The following is a 17,723-nucleotide window of genomic DNA, read 5'->3' as shown; positions in this document are numbered from 1 at the left end:
AATGCTGAGGTAATTTTCCGTGGAATTTTGAAAAACTTTGCCTAGTCTGCTGCACCTGACTGGTTGCAGTGCAAGGTGGCACCTATGGCTCTAATGTTGGTCATGGTGGTTCTTCAGATGCTCCCAGAGCTGTAGAGGTGGGCCTGTTTATTCCTTGCCCTCACCAGACATTGAGTGAAATCTAAACTGACTATCTTGAGCCTCTCTATTCGTCGCAGTGTTGTGTCACTTGCTAATTTTGTTATCTTCTGTGATTCTGACTGCTCTTTTGTTTTTTGCTAACTGCATGCTTCTACCCAAGGATTCTACAGTATATTCCTTGCTTCTCCCCTTTCCGTAACCTAGTGACACAGCTTTTTATTCTCTCTAATGGAAGAGGTAACCAGCATTCACAATCTTTCTTCCATTTCATTGGTAAAAGTCAGGAATTTCCTGCCTGCTTTTTATTTCCACCTAATCATTATTTTAATTTCTTTCAAGAGAAGGTAAGACATTTCTAATTTTGGATAGTTATGATTTTTTTTTTTTTTTTTTTTTACCCTTAGATCAGCCTGGAGAGAGAGAGAGAGAGAGAGAGAGAGAGAGAGAAATTCGGTCACTTGAGTGGGCCAGCAGCAGCCTACTCTATACAGGTGATGCAGGATAGCTCGGCGCGTCCCCATGTGAGGTTACATAGCAAACCATGAAGATGTTCGGAGGCGACATCGCAGTGTAATAAGTGGCCATCAGTTTTAAGTGATCAAGTCCGCACGCAGCCCTGCTACCCTGTTTCACTGCCAGCAAAGACGGTCTTCGCTGCCAGTCACAAGCGATGGCAAATGGCAACTCGATCGGGTGAGTAAATGCACAGTCGACACCCGCTTCTATTATACAGCAGCAGTTTTGGACTATAGTGGAGTGAGTCTCGTTCTCGTCACATGCTTGGAATATTTTCTCTCAAGACATCTTGGATTCGCATGTCACGTAAGTTACTTGATTATAGATATTGACATTTTTAAAGCAAAATGCTCTATAGGCTCTTGATGCGTAATTGGCAGTGATGATAATTCAGTGTGATGAATAGAGGCCTGAACAGAATCAGTTATTAGTGTAGTGATGATGTTTTGCACCATATAAGCGTGCCTTTGATTTATAAAATGCTGGACAGCTAGTTAGGGAAACATATTAAGCAAAGCTATCAACCTCCACCAAACTGTGAGTGGCGCGGTGACAAGGTGGTCTTCCTCCTGCAACAGGGTGTGTAGAAGAGAAGCTGCCCGTGCAGGAAGGAACAGTGTTCCAGTCCCACAGCAGGACAGTTCCAGACAGTAGTGTTGTAGGTGACTGGAGTCAGAAGAGTGGCAGTGAGGTTCGTCTGCCAAACCTACAGCTAGATAGAGAGTGCAAATGGTGGTGGTAGTGGTGAAGATGATATAATGGTCGTGTTTAGCTGCTCCGACACCCATGTACATTGTTGTCAAACACACGTACTACAGGTGTATGTTCTGACGGCAAGATTTGAATGGTGACAAAGACGCATCTTGCTGCTGTTTGATGACGTCGGCCTCCCGATAGTCGTGAGTAAAGAGGCGGGTCGTAGTTGAAGCACTAGAGGGAGGTGGGGGGTGAGGAAGGAAAGGGCCAAAGAATTAAGAGTTAAGGGCAGGCAGTCCATGTGCAGCTTTGAAAGGGGAATCATGTGAAAGTGAGACATGTGAGGGCATCCAGACAAACTTGATATCCAGTGACGGGCCATGAGCCAAAGCCAGCCAGGGCTTGTCAAGACTGTTGTTCCTCAGATGATGACGGAGATCACTAGAGGATGTGGCTGTTGAGTTGTTACAGTATACCTCTCTCTCTCTCTCTCTCTCTCTCTCTCTCTCTCCAGTATTATTCTCATCACGACAAACAAAAGCAGCCATAGAGAGAGACTAACAAGCAATTATTTAAAGGCTCGTTAACTAAAAAAAAAAAAAAAGATAGATAAAATTTTCAAACAAATGAACACTCAGATTTATATCAGTGATATGAAAAAGAAAAGAACTGCGAATTCCGAAGCACTTTGTTCTCTCACTACGTTTGTTTTCATAGGCCAGAGATGATAAGCTGGGTTCTCAGATGCTTAATGACTTCCTATTAGTAATGCAGAAATTTCATTAATCTGTCAGTAGATCCATAAAACACGTCCTTGAATGTTAGTCACATAAACTAATTTTGAAACACTTTGCTGTCTCACCACGGCCACCTATACTTGTCAAAGCAACAGAGATGACTAGCTGGTTTCTCAAGAATGTCTCTTTTTCCAGTGATATAAATATTTTGTTAATCTGTTATTAGAACCATGAAAAGCATCAGTTATACAGTCTTCTCGATTCAGTGGAGGTGCGGAGCTGGTGTTTCAGAATATGGTTCATTGTCTCGAGTTGTCTTCCAGTCTGTCTTCCGCGTATAGGAGCGCTCTGTTTTACGGCTGGCAGCGAGAGGGAAAGGTAGAGGAGCGGAGGTCTCGTGGCGAGGCGCTGAAGGAGTGAAGGTAAGAGTTTGGGAGGGAATATTAAATGACTGGTGACGGAGGGAATATTAATTGATTCTGTGGTGTAACTCGTGAGATTGTAAAACATTATAATGGATACGTGAGATGATTAGTAGGCGAGGTGTGATTCGGTTGTAATTGGAACAGGATTGCCCTGGTGTGGTGATCAGGTTAGCTACGTTAGGTAATGGGATTAGGTTAAGTGAGCTGTTACATGACTGATTAGGTTGAGCAGGTGTGATCAGGTTGGACAGATGGTGATAACACTAACCAGATGGGGAATTACCTGCTCAACGAAATGAAGAAATGAAATAAATGAGCTTGCCAGTTGACGGTTGTAACTTGTTTAAGCTGTATAGGTGGTTAGACTGCAGGTAACGTAATTAAACTCACCAGGTGGGGTGCGGTGACCAGGTGGAATGTTATATGTATGTTCAAGTGAAAAATAAAATACGATTTGATGGTAAGGCAAGGATCAAGGAAATCATGTTGAGATTATATAATTATGTAACTGTTGGATTGGTGTGTCTGTGACCGCCATTTTGTACCCTTCGCTTGTTCGCTGTGGTAAGTGACAAATAGTTTGTCAGCTAGGATTGGTCAATATATATATATATATATATATATATATATATATATATATATATATATATATATATATATATATATATATATTATTTATAAATCGTCCGCGTTCATCCCACCCCCATTATAAGCCCATTACAAGCCTACCTTCACCTAAGGAAACGCCTCAAAAATCACTTCGCTGGGCTTAGAAAAAAAAAATAATTTCAACCACTCTGCAAAGTCACCGACCCTTCACGATATGCGAGTCTTGTGCGGCTGGATTATAAAAATACCCTTGGTACTAATTTAAATTTTATTTACGTAGGCCTGTGTATTTTTTTTATTAATATTATTATAGATGTATGCATTCAAAATTTCGTGGGCGCACACACACGCAGGCACACAACGCAAACGCACACGGGCGCGGGCACACACCCACACTCTCTCTCTCTCTCTCTCTCTCTCTCTCTCTCTCTCTCACACACACACACACACACACACACACACACACACACACGGCCCGGTAGCTCAGTGGTTAGAGCGCTGGCTTCATAAGCCAGAGGACCGGGGTTCGATTCCCCGGCCGGGTGGAGATATTTGGGTGTCTCCCCTTTCACGTGTAGGTGCTGTTCACCTAGCAGTGAGTAGGTACGGGATGTAAATCGAGGAGTTGTGACCTTGTTGTCCCGGTGTGTGGTGTGTGCCTGGTCTCAGGCCTATCCGAAGATCGGAAACAATGAGCTCTGAGCTCGTTCCGTAGGGTAACGTCTGGCTGTCTCGTCGGAGACTGCAGCAGATGAATTACAAACATACACACACACACACTCACACTCACAATCGAGAGGCCCGGGTTCGAGTCCCGGTGTGGCGAGGTAATTGAGCAAGCCTCTTAATGTGTGGGGTGTGTTCACCTAGCAGTAAATAGGTACGGGATGTAACTGGAGGGGTTGTGGCCTCGCTTTCCCGGTGTGTGGAGTGTGTTGTGGTCTCAGTCCTACCCGAAGAACGGTCTATGAGCTCTGAGCTCGCTCCATAATGGGGAACACTGGCTGGGTGACCAGCAAGCGACCGAGGTGAATTACACACACACACACACACACACACACACACACACACACACACGTTGGATGATTACAAAATTAGGAAACTATTTGAAAAACAAACTTTAAGGTGGTTTGTGGAAAATAAGAAAAAAATATGGTCCACTAAAACACTAGAAAATTCATGAAGTAAATGTGTGTGTGTGTGTGTGTGTGTGTGTGTGTGTGTGTGTGTATTTACCTAGTTGTAGTTTTACAGGGCCTGGGTTTTATGCTCGTGTGGCCCCGTCTCCATATCTACACTTATCCAATTTTTCTTTAAAACTATGCACACTCGTTGCTGACACCACTTCCTCACTCAAACTGTTCCACGTCTAAACACATCTTTGCGGGAAACTATATTTTTTTTAACATCTCAGACATCTTCCCTTTCTCAGCTTTTTACTATGCGATCTTGTGCTTCGAATGTCATATTCTTCTCTCAGGATCAGTTTTTCATTATCCACTTGGTCCATTCCGTTGATCAATTTATAAACTTGTATCAGGTCTCCTCTCTCCCTTCTCTGTTCCAGGGTTGGTAGATCCAAAGTCTTTAGTCTCTCCTCATATGTCATCTCTTCAAATTCTGGAACCATTCTTGTAGCCATTTTTTGTAGTCTCTCCAACTTCCTTATGTGTTTCTTTTTATGAGGGGTCCACACTACTCCTGCATATTCCAATCTGGGTCTTATTATAGTACTTATCAATTTCTTCATCATTTCTTTGTCCATGTAGTGAAATGCTACTCCAATATTCCTTAGCAAATTATATGTCTCTGAAAATTCTATCAATATGGCTTACTGGTTGATTGTTTTCTTCCATCGTCACTCCTAAGTCCTTTTCCTTGTTCACTTTCTCCAGTTCTACTCCATCTCCCATCTTATAGATTTCCACAGGTCGTCTTTCACTCTTTCCCATTTCCATGACATGGCTTTTGTTCACATTGAATTCCATCTCCCACTTTTTACTCCATTCCCAGATCTTATTTAGGTCTTCTTGCAGTATTTCACAATCCTCTTTTTGCTTTATAACTCTGCACAGTTTCGTATCATCCGCAAACAGATTTATGTAGCTGTTCACTCCTTCTGGCATGTCGTTAATATAAATGAGGAAAAGTATTGGTGCCAATACTGACCCCTGTGGCACTCCGCTTTCTACTGCTCTCCACTTGGACTTCATATCTTTAACTACCGTCCTTATTTCTCTCCCCCTCAAATAATTTTCCATCCATCTCAATGTGCTTCCTTTTAAGCCACCCTTCTCCTCTAACTTCCACAGTAATCTTGCATGTGGCACTTTATCAAACGCCTTTTTTAAATCCAAATAAATACAGTCAACCCATCCCTCTCTCTCTTGTACTCTATCAACTATTCTAGAGTAGAAACTCAGTAAATTAGTTACACACGACCGTCTTTTTCTAAAACCAAATTGGCTATTTGATATTAATTTGTTGTCTTCAAGGAACTCGATCCATCGTTTCTTTATTATTCTTTCACACAACTTGTGTGTGTGTGTTTCACTATTTTTGATCTGCTGCAGTCTCTGACGAGACAGCCAGACGTTACCCTACGGAACGAGCTCAGAGCTCATTATTTCCGATCTTGGGATAGGCCTGAGACCAGGCACACACCACACACCGGGACAACAAGGTCACAACTCCGCGATTTACATCCCGTACCTACTCACTGCTAGGTGAACAGGCGCTACACGTGAAAGGAGACACACCCAAATATCTCCACCCGGCCGGGGAATCGAACCCCGGTCCTCTGGCTTGTGAAGCCAGCGCTCTAACCACTGAGCTACCGGGCCGTGTGTGTGTGTGTGTGTGTGTGTGTGTGTGTGTAATTCACCTCGGTCGCCTGCTGGTCACCCAGCCAGTGTTCCCCATTACGGAGCGAGCTCAGAGCTCATAGACCGATCTTCGGGTAGAACTGAGACCACAACACACTCCACACCCCGGGAAAGCGAGGCCACAACCCCTCCAGTTACATCCCGTACCTATTTACTGCTAGGTGAACACACCCCACACATTAAGAGGCTTGGCCAATTGCCTCGCCGCACCGGGACTCGAACCAGGGCCTCTCGATTGTGATTGTGTGTGTGTGTGTGTGTGTGTGTGTGTGTGAGAGAGAGAGAGAGAGAGAGAGAGAGAGAGAGAGAGAGAGAGAGAGAGAGAGAGAACGAACTACTGTGGGTGTGTGCCCGCGCCCGTGTGCGTTTGCGTTGTGTGCCTGCGTGCGTGTGCGCCCACAAAATTTTGAATGCATACATCTATTATAATAATAAAAAAAAAAAAAAAACACAGGCCTACGTAAATGAAATTTAAATTAGTACCAAGGGTATTTTTATAATCCAGCCGCACAAGACTCGCATATTCGTGAAGGGTCGGTGACTTTGCCGTTAACACAAAGAGTGGTTGAAATTATTTTTTTTTATAAGCCCAGCGAAGTGATTTTTGAGGCGTTTCCTTAGGTGAAGGTAGGCTTGTAATGGGCTTATAATGGGGGTGGGATGAACGCGGACGATTTATAAATAATATATATATATATATATATATATATATATATATATATATATATATATATATATATATATATATATTGACCAATCCTAGCTGACAAACTATTTGTCACTTACCACAGCGAACAAGCGAAGGGTACAAAATGGCGGTCACACACACCAATCCAACAGTTACATAATTATATAATCTCAACATGATTTCCTTGATCCTTGCCTTACCATCAAATCGTATTTTATTTTTCACTTGAACATACATATAACATTCCACCTGGTCACCGCACCCCACCTGGTGAGTTTAATTACGTTACCTGCAGTCTAACCACCTATACAGCTTAAACAAGTTACAACCGTCAACTGGCAAGCTCATTTATTTCATTTCTTCATTTCGTTGAGAGGTAACTCCCCATCTGGTTAGTGTTATCACCATCTGTCCAACCTGATCACACCTGCTCAACCTAATCGGTGTTCGTCTTGTTTCTCATTTTCGTTTTAAGTAGATTTATTTGAGAGAAAATTCTCTCGACAGCTGCACTTGAGTGTGGCAGGCACATTAACGTAGTCATGAAGCGTCCAATCAGAGGAAACATTAGTGAATCATCTCCTTTTTTACTTGAAACCAAAAGTCAGACATACATGCATCACTCAAGTCCCACGTCTGTGTTTCGCAGTAAGCGCCACTCATTGTCAATTGCGTTCAAATCTTCCACATTGACTATATTGGGAAAATGACATGCCAGTGGCACGATGGACTTCACTGTTTTCTTGAGAATGGCTTGGGGATTCATTGATTCAAGATCTTGTAGGACTGGATCAGAGAGTTTGATTCTTTTCAATATTTGAGATACCCCTTCAATGTAGAACTGAAGGCATCTCTGTCTGAAGTTGGTTATTAGCTGCTTGTCAAGGTTAGGGTTCGTGTAAAGAGAAGCTGTCACACGACCACCAAGGTATATTTCCTCCAGTGGCAGGAAATTTGCTGGGTCTCTGAATTGAACACTGCACACTGGAGTTGAGTGAAGATGATGATCTTTGATGTAGCACTCCAAGAAGGGGGACAAAGTTGCTGTTACTCTTTTGTGAATGAGAAAGAGCTTGGGTTCCTCCGATTGCATTTCTTTATTCAGATCATTGAAAAATGGCAACACAAAGTCCAGAAATTTTAGATACAGCTTGGCTGCTGGGTCATTAAGCTTCTGAAGAATTGCTTCTGCAGCAAGCAATCTGTCCTCAGAGACAGTATGAGTGAAAAATAGGATCAGAGCTGGCAGTTGATCCAACACACATTTAACTGCACCAGGGGTGCAGCAGCTTGTGAGGTTTCGTCTGAGCAAATTTTTGAAATTCTTTCAAGATTCCAAACTGTTTTGGGGAAAGAAAGTAGTTGTGTATGTCCCGAATCATGTTTTCAATCCATCGTGGTAGGCATTTGCATGCATATAAGGCACAAAGATTAAATGAATGGCATATGCACTTCATTATGAATAGGTTTGGAATGTCTGTTTTCAGGAGAGTTGATAGTGAAGTTTTAACCCCCATCATTACACTGGCACCATCTGCCGCAAAACCAGGAGAATTTCTCAAAATTTCATGTCATCACGTTTTTGAGCAAGTACATTTTTTATTACTGCTGCACATTTAGTACGTCCACACTTAAGCTTCTTGGCAATTTCTGAGTCAGAACATACCGCTTTGATTAGTGGTACTAAATGATCCATGGACATAAATGGACCATTGTGTTCACTTATGTAAGCTGCTAGTCTTATTTCACCTTCTTTCACTTGTTTTCTTGTTTGCTCTTGCCACTGAATTGATAGGACACAACAGTTTTCTTACGAGCTCCCATATTACTATGTTTTTTTCCTGCTGCATGTTTTTCCAGTTCTGATTTTCCAGCCTTTCCGTCTTTATTGCAAACTTTACAGTAGTAGTACATTGGTGCTTTATCACTTTTAGCAATCCAAGCACCAAATTTTGCATCACTCTTCCATTTTTCTAAGTATCTTTGAGGGTACACCACACATTTGCGCTTAGTTTGACTCACCCCCCACCCGCAGCCAGTCGGAGCCATTCATGAAACATACACAGTAGATACAGGAACTGATCGCGTATTGCCTCCCCCTCCTCTCTCCATCCCAGTGCCCCTTCCCACCCTCCCCCATCTTCCTCTCTCTCTCTCTCTCTCTCTCTCTATCTTGGTCATTATAGAGTAGAATGTATTTTTGCAGTGTCACTTCTTGAATATAATATTTTTTTTCTGGTTTCAGTTTTTCCCTAGAATTTGCCATTTTTTGATATTTCCTTCCTTTTTCTCTTCATGGGTACAGTTTTCCCTAGAAAAGGGAAATTTCCCTAGACTTCTGGCAACACTGTCTGGAGTTGCCGCCAGCGGCCAGCTGCTGCCTCGTCATACTTTGGGAAATAGAGCGGGATATTCAAAATGTAGATAAGCCGTGGTCCGCGCGGACCCAGCGAAACCTAGCTAGGGTTTTTTTTTTCTTTATCTCTCTCTTCCTTTATATAGTGGGTTTGAAAATGTGGACTATACAGTATTTAAGGTGATAACTGCATTCATAAACTGAATCTGAATAATAAAAAAAAGGCAGGGGAAATTTAAAATGACAGATTTTCACATGCAAAATTTTATTCATGGATTTTTTGAGTAAATTTTATTTTGAACTTTCTTCTTTTGAATACTGAGTACTGCATATATGTATGTACTGTCTGTCAAACCATTACAGCTTGTCATAGTTTACCCATTTCTTGTGATGTCACGTGGTGTTTTGCTTCCACATCATCTTTCTTGTTAAATTATGACAAAAGTTTTTGTTGAAGCCACATTATTTTGTAATCTCAGCACATTTTCTATTTCATCTACTTATGCTGTCATACTTTTCAGATTTTCTCTAAGTGTTTTCTTCTTTTATCCTTTCTTTCAATTTTTTGTTGATTGTGACATTATATAATTGAATTATTTTTTGTTGATTGTGACATTACATAAATCATTTAGACATATCATGCTATTGCATCTCAATATAATTTTTATACTATATTGTACTTTTCAAACATCTACTTTATCATGTTTCTTGTCTAGTCTTAGTTTTCAAGGGAATGTGTCACCAAACATTTCTTACTCAGAATCTCAGCTTATTTCCTATGCCTGACTTTCTCCTTCCACAGTACTTCTTGTCTCAGTGTTGCAAGGAATCAATAACTAACATTACTAAGTATTCCAACATAATTTTCAAAATTTTCAAATTTTATTTTATTGCAGATGTGAGGTGTGCCATCTCCACATCACTAACATCCCACAATCTACCTGCACCTGCTGCTGCACTCCTGGCATCTAGTTATCAGATGGTGTGCCACATCAGGCATTGCAACCAAGGAGTCAAGTTTCATCAGGAAAAGAGTACAAGTGTTGCTGCCCTCAAGCCTGAGAAGAGGTATTAAGTAGCAACATGAGGAAAGGGAGTGTAGCAGGAAGAGGGCCTGGTAGTACAGTGGTGCCTTGGAATACAAACTTAATCCGTTCAAAATTTTGTTCTTACTCCAAAACGTTTTCTCCAAAGCATCAAAATACATGCATTCTTATGGAAGAAATTATAATTTGTTCCAAACTACCTCCATAGACCAAAAGGAAATGTATTTTTCACCTAATTTCTTACTTTTTGCATATTATTACTATATATACTACTAGTATTATGCTATAACTATAGAAGATAGGAAAATAAAGCTTTTTTTTTTTATACCATGTGGGGTTTTCACAGGAATTTATGGGCTAAAGGGGTACTTTTTAGGATACCTCCTATCTTAAAGCCCACCCGCTAGGAAACCGTTGCTCCGAGTGAGGAAGCCCAACCTACACTCAGACCGTGGACAGGATTCGAACCCGTGCGCTTGGAGACCTCTAGGATCCCAAAGCACGCATGGTTCCACTGTACCACTGCGGGGGAGTTCCATTCACACAGTTTTACTAGATAGGGTGGAATCAAAAGCTCTTCGTCTCATCAACTCCCCTCCTCTGACTAACTGTCTTCAGCCTCTTTCTCACTGCCAGAATGTTGCATTTCTTTATCTTTTATTGCTATTTTCATGCTGACTGCTCTACTGATCTTGCTAACTGCATGCCTCCCCTCCTGCGGCCTTGCTGCACAAGGCTTTCTTCTTCCTCTCATCCCTATTCTGTCCAACTCTCTAATGCAAGAGTTAACCAGTACGCTCAATCATTCATCCCTTTCACTGGTAAACTCTGGAACTCCCTCCCTGCATCTGTATTTCCGACTTCTTACGACTTGTCTTCTTTTAAGAGGGAGGTATCGAGGCATTTGCTCCCTAATTTTGGCTGACACTTTTACACTTTTTAGAGAGCCAGCACTCAAGTGAGCCTGTTTTTTTTTTTTTATTTATTTATTTATTTTTTGCCCTTGGCTGGTCCTCTTCCCTATGTAAAAAAAAAAAAAAAAAAAAAAAAGTAAGCAAAATGTAATATAATGAAAATTCAACTTCTCGTGGTCAGAAACAAGCGTCACCACATCCTCCTCATGTGACTCCATCAAGCCAGCACCACACACTCGTATATAAGCCAATAAGTTTTCAATATACTGCATTCATTATGGAAAATACATCAGGGAAGTAAGCAAATTGTAATATGAAAATTCAATTTCTTCGCTGTCGGAAACAAGCGTCGACACATCCTCCTCAGACGACTCCATCAAGCCAGCACTACGCACTCTTATCTAAACCAATAACAAGATAAAAATAACGATTCCAATATTGTCACGCAGCATAATATGTTTCTGAACTGCTTACTTATCCATGGAAATACATGTATATCTTATATCTCACCAAGAAATACATAAAAAATGATAAAATGCAGCATACTGATATAAGTGTTCTCACCGTCCTCACGCTTGGTGCCCTCAAACCTACACAAACATATCCTTGTAAAAGCTGACACATGATTGGCTAAGTGTCCACCATCTTGAAAACAATGGGCCAATGACAGGCCTCAATATATGATAGCCTCAAGCATAAACAAACTGTGCTGCACAAAGGAGTGCACATGGTCCAGATATAAGATATATCTGGACTGTGGGAGCGCGGCTTCTGAAAAGCGCAATGGTCATGCCTGACGGGATCTAACGTAAGAGCCACAATCTTGCCTGACGGGCTATAAGGGTTAAGGCTTTTAATTCATGAGCTGGATATTCTCTCTTTCCCTCGGATCTTCTAGAATCTTCCAAACGTCTGTCTATGTCTCGTGACCATGTGTGCTGCTACGCTAGGCAGTGATCTTAATAACTAAAAAAAAATTAATATTATTATCCTCAGCACTACAAAACGACAACTGCAAACAACACTCCTGAGGCACAGAGGCAGTGTGGTGCCCCAGCATGCAGTCAGCTGATCGCACAGTGCTGTGTGCAATTCGTTGACCGCGTTTGTTAATGTTCGCACTCCAAAACAAAGTTAGTCCTCTAATGCAAAAGAAACACTATTTTTTTGTTTGTAATCCAAATTGTTCGTACTCAAAAGCATTCGTACTCCAAGGTACCACTGTACAAGAATTCTCCATTGAAATCAAGGAAATCAAGTTGCAGCAAGAAGAGTATGTATGAGTCAAGATTTTCAAGCAATAGGAAAATTGTCCAGGAGTTAACAGCAGGAAGAGTGCAAGAAACTCCCTTCCAAGTTGTAGTGGGACTGGCAAGCAACCTTCATGACCCAAAGGCAGGAGAGTTATTGGCCATTTTATCAGGAGAGTTTGCTCCTCTCACAAAAACTGCCGAGTTTCACTACCGCCAGACCTATATAGTATAAGTTCTCCACTCCAGTCTGGGAAGGAAGGAAGTAAAAGTCCCTCCCTGATGGCAGCAGTGTGTGTGCTAGACAGTGTACGTGTAGAAATTGCAACTTTTTTTGTTGAGCCAGAAATACACGTGCAATATCAACTGTGGATAAAAATTCAGGACCAAATCAGGATCACTGTGGTGTATACAAAAAGATAGTAAGGAAATCTTACTATGGATGATGCTGTGATTTATGAGAAGTCTGGTACCATACTTACTGTGAAACTGTAATCAAGGAGAAATATCAGTGTTTAAAGAAGCTGGAGGACATTCCGTGGTTTTGCAGACAGTAAACCTGAGACAAAAAATGCTGTTCAAAGAGCAAATTAAGTGAAGAAGCAGAATAGGAAGGATCTTGAGATGAAAAAGAAATTTAATATCAAAAGAGCTAATTGGTGAAATTAAGACAAGTGAGAAATGAGATAAATACAGCACTGGAGAAGAAAATTCTGGTCAAAAGAATAATTGAAGGAGCACCAGAATGGATGAAGGATGCATGCAGGAGAAAGAGAGCAGGCAAAATAGGAGAAACAATCCAAATCTCTATGAACATACCAGAATCTAACAAAGAAATACCCAGTGAAAGACAGGACCTGGAAAGATACAATAACCTCTGGGACTAGATAGCAATTATGTGAAATGGTAATTGTAATCAGATTGGGAAACACATAAGTGAAAATAGGAACAAACCAGTCCTGCTCAAACTTTCCAGGGTGGCAGAAAAATGGGTAAGTCTGAAAAATGTCAAGCCGCTAAAATACAAAAGAGAACCCAATGAAGAAAAGGGTGAGGATGTCTCTAAACCTCACAAAGCAGCAACAGAGACCACAACAAAATGTTAAGAAGTGAACTGAAAGAACAAGGTGAAGTAAACCTTTACAAAAGAAAGCAGGAAATTGTAGAGCAGAAAGGGTAAGAGAGAGAACATATTAAAATTTGAGTAGCAAATAAATAATAATAACAGTAACGTAATGTACAAAATAATATTGATCAACATAAAGAGGACACCTTCACCATATAACTGGTTAATATACAAGGATTATTCAAGACTAAAGTATTAGAGGTGGTGGAATTAGTAGGAAATAAGAAGGATCTATTGTCTAACAGAAATGCAACATAAAATAGACAAAACAACCTTTAATAATGACATCACTAAACACATTAATGAGAACTGAAAAGGCTGAGATACAAAGTTAAGCAAAACCAATACCAAAAACACAGGTCTCTTATAGTTCTATGAGTGGTAGGATTAAGAACATCGGTGTAAGATCACTAGCTGCTTGTATACTTTTCAGTGGAACACAAGCTAGAGGATCACTAGCTGCTTGTATACTTCTCAGTGGAACACAAGCTAGAGGATGAAGGAATCAAAATATCAAAAATTTTAGAATGGAGGATTATCAAAGACAGGAAAAAGAGGCCGTATATTACTTGGAGACTTTATTGGACACACAGGTTATTATGGCACACAGAAGCTTGATAACAATGAACTCTTATTCTTCACCTTAAGACTGACAACAAACTGATGACAAGATACACAGGAACTTGTATATGGCAGAAAATAAACAGTATGAGAAGTGTTATTGACTATGTAAAGTACAAGGCTGTAAATCAGGAGTTCTCAACCGTTTTCTCGTTAAGAACTGAGTAATAAGACCATCTACCTAAACCCCCAGTAATCTGACATCAAACAATGTTAATTTTGTGACTGACACTAATTCCATATGCAATGGTACTGCAAAGTATATTAGTGTGTGTGTGTGTGTGTGTGCGTGTGTGTGTGTGTGTGTGTGTGTGTGTGTGTGTGTGTGTGTGTATTTACCTAATTGTATTTACCTAATTGTAACATACGGAAAAGAGCTATGCTCGTGTTGTCCCGTCTCCATATCTATTAATGTCCAGCTTTTCTTAAAATCATGAATATTCCTTGCGTTGACCACTTCCACGTCTAAACTATTCCATGCTTCCACCCTTCTATGAGGAAGCTATATTTTTCACATCTCTCCTATAAGTGGCCATTTTAGTTTTTCCCATGCCCTCTCGACATTCTTCCATTCCACATACACAGATCTTCCCTATCCATTTTTCCATGCCAATCATCACTCTGTATATTGCTATCAGGTCTCCCCTTTCTCTTCTGTTTTCCAGGGTTGGAAGTTGCATTCTTTTCAGTCTGTCTTCATAAGTCAAATCTCTTAAGTCAGGCACCATTTTCGTTGCAGCCCTCTGTACTTTCTCTAGTTTCCTTATGTGTTTCTTTAAGTTCGGAGCCCACTGTATTGTTGCATATTCAAGCCTCGGTCTTATCATTGCAGTAATTATTTTCTTCATCATTTCTTCATCTAGATATCTGACGCCACTCTTATGTTCCTCAATAAGTTCAATACTTCTCCAATTATTTTGTTTATATGTCTCTCTGGCGATAGGTCATTGGTAATTGTCACCCCAAGGTCTTTTCTTCATGACTGGTTTTATGTCTTCATTTCCTATCTTGTACATACTCCTGATTCTTCTTTCACTCTTGCCAAACTCTATTTTCTTGCATTTTGTCGTGTTGAACTCCATTTGCCATGTACAGCTCCATTTCCATATTCTGTCCAAGTCTTCCTGGAGTAGTTCGCAATCTTTGTCACATCTCACTTTTCTTAACAATTTTGCATCGTCTGCAAATAGGCTCACATAACTGGACACCCCATCCACCATGTCATTTATGTAGACTGCGAACATTACTGGTGCCAACACTGATCCCTGTGGAACTCCACTCTCCACCAATCCCCATTCTGATGGTCTGTCCTTAATTATTGTTCTCATTTCTCTTCCTACCAAAAGTCTTCCATCCATTTTAGTAAACTGCCATGCACTCCTCCTACCATTTCAAGTTTCCAGATCAGTCTCTGGTGTGGTACCTTATCAAAGGCCTTTTTTAAATCCAGATATATTCCATCAGCCCAACCATCTCTTTCCTGTATTACATCTATCACCCTCGAATAGTAACATATCAGGTTTGTCGTGCATGAACGCCCTTTCCTAAAACCAAATTGACACTCACAAAGTATGTCATTTTCTCCAAGAAGTCTGTCCATCTAGTCTTCACCACCCTCTCACACATCTTAGCTACCACACTTGTAAGTGACACTGGTCTATAGTTCAATGGGTCTCTCTTGTTACCTGATTTATAGATTGGGACAATGTTAGCTCTTTTCCAGTCTTGGGGCACTACACCTTCCCTTAATGAGGCATCAATTACTTCACAAACTTTTTCTGCCAATTGCTCCTGCATTCTCTTAAAATCCATCCTGATACCCCATCAGGTCCCACAGCTTTTCTCACTTCTAAACTCCCCATCATGTTCTTGATCTCCTCCACCGTTACTTGAAACTCCTTCATAATCCCTTTCTGTTCCATTACCAGTGGTTTGTCAAAAGCAGTCTCCTTTGTGAATACCTTCCGAAAGCATCCATTCATAGCCTCTGCCATTTCCTGGGATCTTCACTGTATACTCCATTTACTTCTAAACTTTCAATACTTTCTCTATTTTTGATGTTGTTGTTCACATGTCTGTAAAAAAGCCTTGGTTGGTCTTTACATTTATCAATTATATCCTTTTCTTGTTTCTTTCTTTCTTCTCTTCTAATCAACACATATTCATTTCTTGCTCTTTTGTAACTTTCCACTGCTTAATCCGTCTTTTCCTTCTCCACCTCTTCCATGCATCCTCTTTTCTTGTTCTAGCCTTTTCACATCTATCGTTAAACCAGTCCTGCTTTCCAACTTCTCTATGTTGTCTTATTGGTACAAATTTTTCTCACCTTCTTTGTATATTTTTATAAATTCCTTCCACTTTTCATTTGCTCCTTAGCACTCTTGAATTTCATCAATTTGTCTCTTGAAAGAATTTCTTTAGGTTTCCAAAATCTGTCTTGGCATAATTCCATCTTCCCACTTTATATTCTTCATTTCTTCTAGATTTCTCTTCGTCTATCACCTTGAACTCCAAAACTGCATGATCACTCTTTGCTAAAGGGCACTCCACCCTCATCTCCTCAATGACCATTGGCTCTGTACTAAAGACCAAGTCCAGTCTTGACGATGCTCCCTCTCCTCCAAACCTAGTATCTTCTTTGACCCACTGAGTTAACACATTTTCCATTGCCAGTGTCAATAGTGTATTTCCCCATGTTGTCTCTGATCCTTCCATTGACCAGTCCTCCCAACACACCTCTTTACAATTAAAATCTCCCATCATTATAGTTCGTTCACAGCCACCCAACATTTCTTCCAGACATGTTCCTGTATCACTTATCATTTCTTCATATTCCTGTACTGACCATGCATTTGTCTTAGGTGGTACGTACACCACTATGTAGTGCCTCTTTTTTCCTTCATTAGTTTCTGCTCTGATCTTTAGCACTTCTGCCTTTCCCATACCTTTTTCACTTGATCCACCTTTATATCTTTTTTAACCAGCAACATCACTCCTCCTCCCATCTTACCTACTCTATTTCTTTTCCAAACGTTATATTTCCCTTCTCCAACCTTCATCAGGTCTTCTCCCTCTCTCAGTTTTGTTTCAGTAAGACCCACAATATCTGGGTTCTTGTCCCTCAAGTAATCGTTGAGTTCTAAAATCCCCGATATCACTCCATTTATGTTGGAATACATTACATTTCGCTCATATGTAAGTTTCTTTAGTCCTTTCTTGCTGTACTTTTCTGGGTTATGAACCACTTCCTCAGTCTCATATCCAAGATTCTCCAGAAAAACTCTTTCTTCTCTTCTTCTGTCCTCTCTTCATTTTTTTCAAAGCCTCCTTTCTCAACTCATTTAACATTTCTCTTTCCTTTTCACCGAGATCTCTTCTCAACCAAATCTTCCTTGTTGTTTCCTGCTGGGCTAGCCTCCATGACTTCTCCACCAATTCATCTACATCCTTTTGTGACTTAAGTTTGATTCTTATTGGCCTCATACCTTCTCTTGTGAACTTTCCAATTCTATGGAAGTCCTCTATTTCTTGTACTAGGTCTTTTCCTCCTCTTGCACCACATTAATGATATTATTTATCACCTTTTTATGTTTTCTCTCTCTCCATTTTACTCGGTGTCTTATCCTCCTCCACACCAAATATCACCACACATCTCTTTTTGTCTACAGTTTCCCTCACCAATGTCTCATTTGACTTAATAACCTTCACCACTT

The 17,723-nt window shown here is 40.6% G+C and overlaps 1 protein-coding gene and 1 non-coding gene across 5 annotated transcripts; both read left to right on the top strand.

Moving 5' to 3' along the window:
• Window positions 1-638: 638 nt before the first annotated feature.
• Window positions 639-14,108, top strand: LOC123498098. 4 transcript variants are annotated; one of them, XR_006672646.1, is made up of 3 exons: window positions 639-834; window positions 2,414-2,512; window positions 9,950-10,211. XR_006672646.1 is itself a non-coding variant. In XM_045245232.1 (3 exons), the coding sequence occupies exons 1-3, from the start codon at window positions 918-920 to the stop codon at window positions 12,496-12,498; spliced, it is 489 nt and encodes a 162-aa protein (XP_045101167.1). In that variant the 5' UTR covers window positions 849-917; the 3' UTR covers window positions 12,499-14,108. The 4 variants fall into 4 exon arrangements, 1 of the variants encoding a protein (XP_045101167.1); XR_006672644.1 differs by lacking the exon at window positions 639-834 and adding an exon at window positions 840-963; XM_045245232.1 differs by lacking the exons at window positions 639-834; window positions 2,414-2,512 and adding exons at window positions 849-963; window positions 12,228-14,108 and having other exon boundaries at window positions 9,950-10,121.
• On the top strand, window positions 3,597-3,670 carry Trnam-cau. The gene has a single exon. It is a non-coding gene; the product is annotated as a tRNA-Met (tRNA).
• Window positions 14,109-17,723: the final 3,615 nt, after the last annotated feature.

Source organism: Portunus trituberculatus, chromosome 7, assembly GCF_017591435.1.
Source record: "Portunus trituberculatus isolate SZX2019 chromosome 7, ASM1759143v1, whole genome shotgun sequence".
NCBI lineage: Eukaryota > Metazoa > Arthropoda > Malacostraca > Decapoda > Portunidae > Portunus > Portunus trituberculatus.
Note: the sequence above shows the minus strand (reverse complement) of the source record. Positions and strands in the feature narration are given on the sequence as shown.

Coding starts and splice junctions, on each gene's coding strand:
- LOC123498098 (XM_045245232.1), top strand. CDS start 918: ATGCTTGGAATATTTTCTCTCAAGACATCTTGGATTCGCATGTCAC. Junction 964..9,949: donor ATCTTGGATTCGCATGTCAC/GTAAGTTACTTG, acceptor ATTTTATTGCAG/ATGTGAGGTGTGCCATCTCC. Junction 10,122..12,227: donor GCCCTCAAGCCTGAGAAGAG/GTATTAAGTAGC, acceptor TTCGTACTCCAA/GGTACCACTGTACAAGAATT.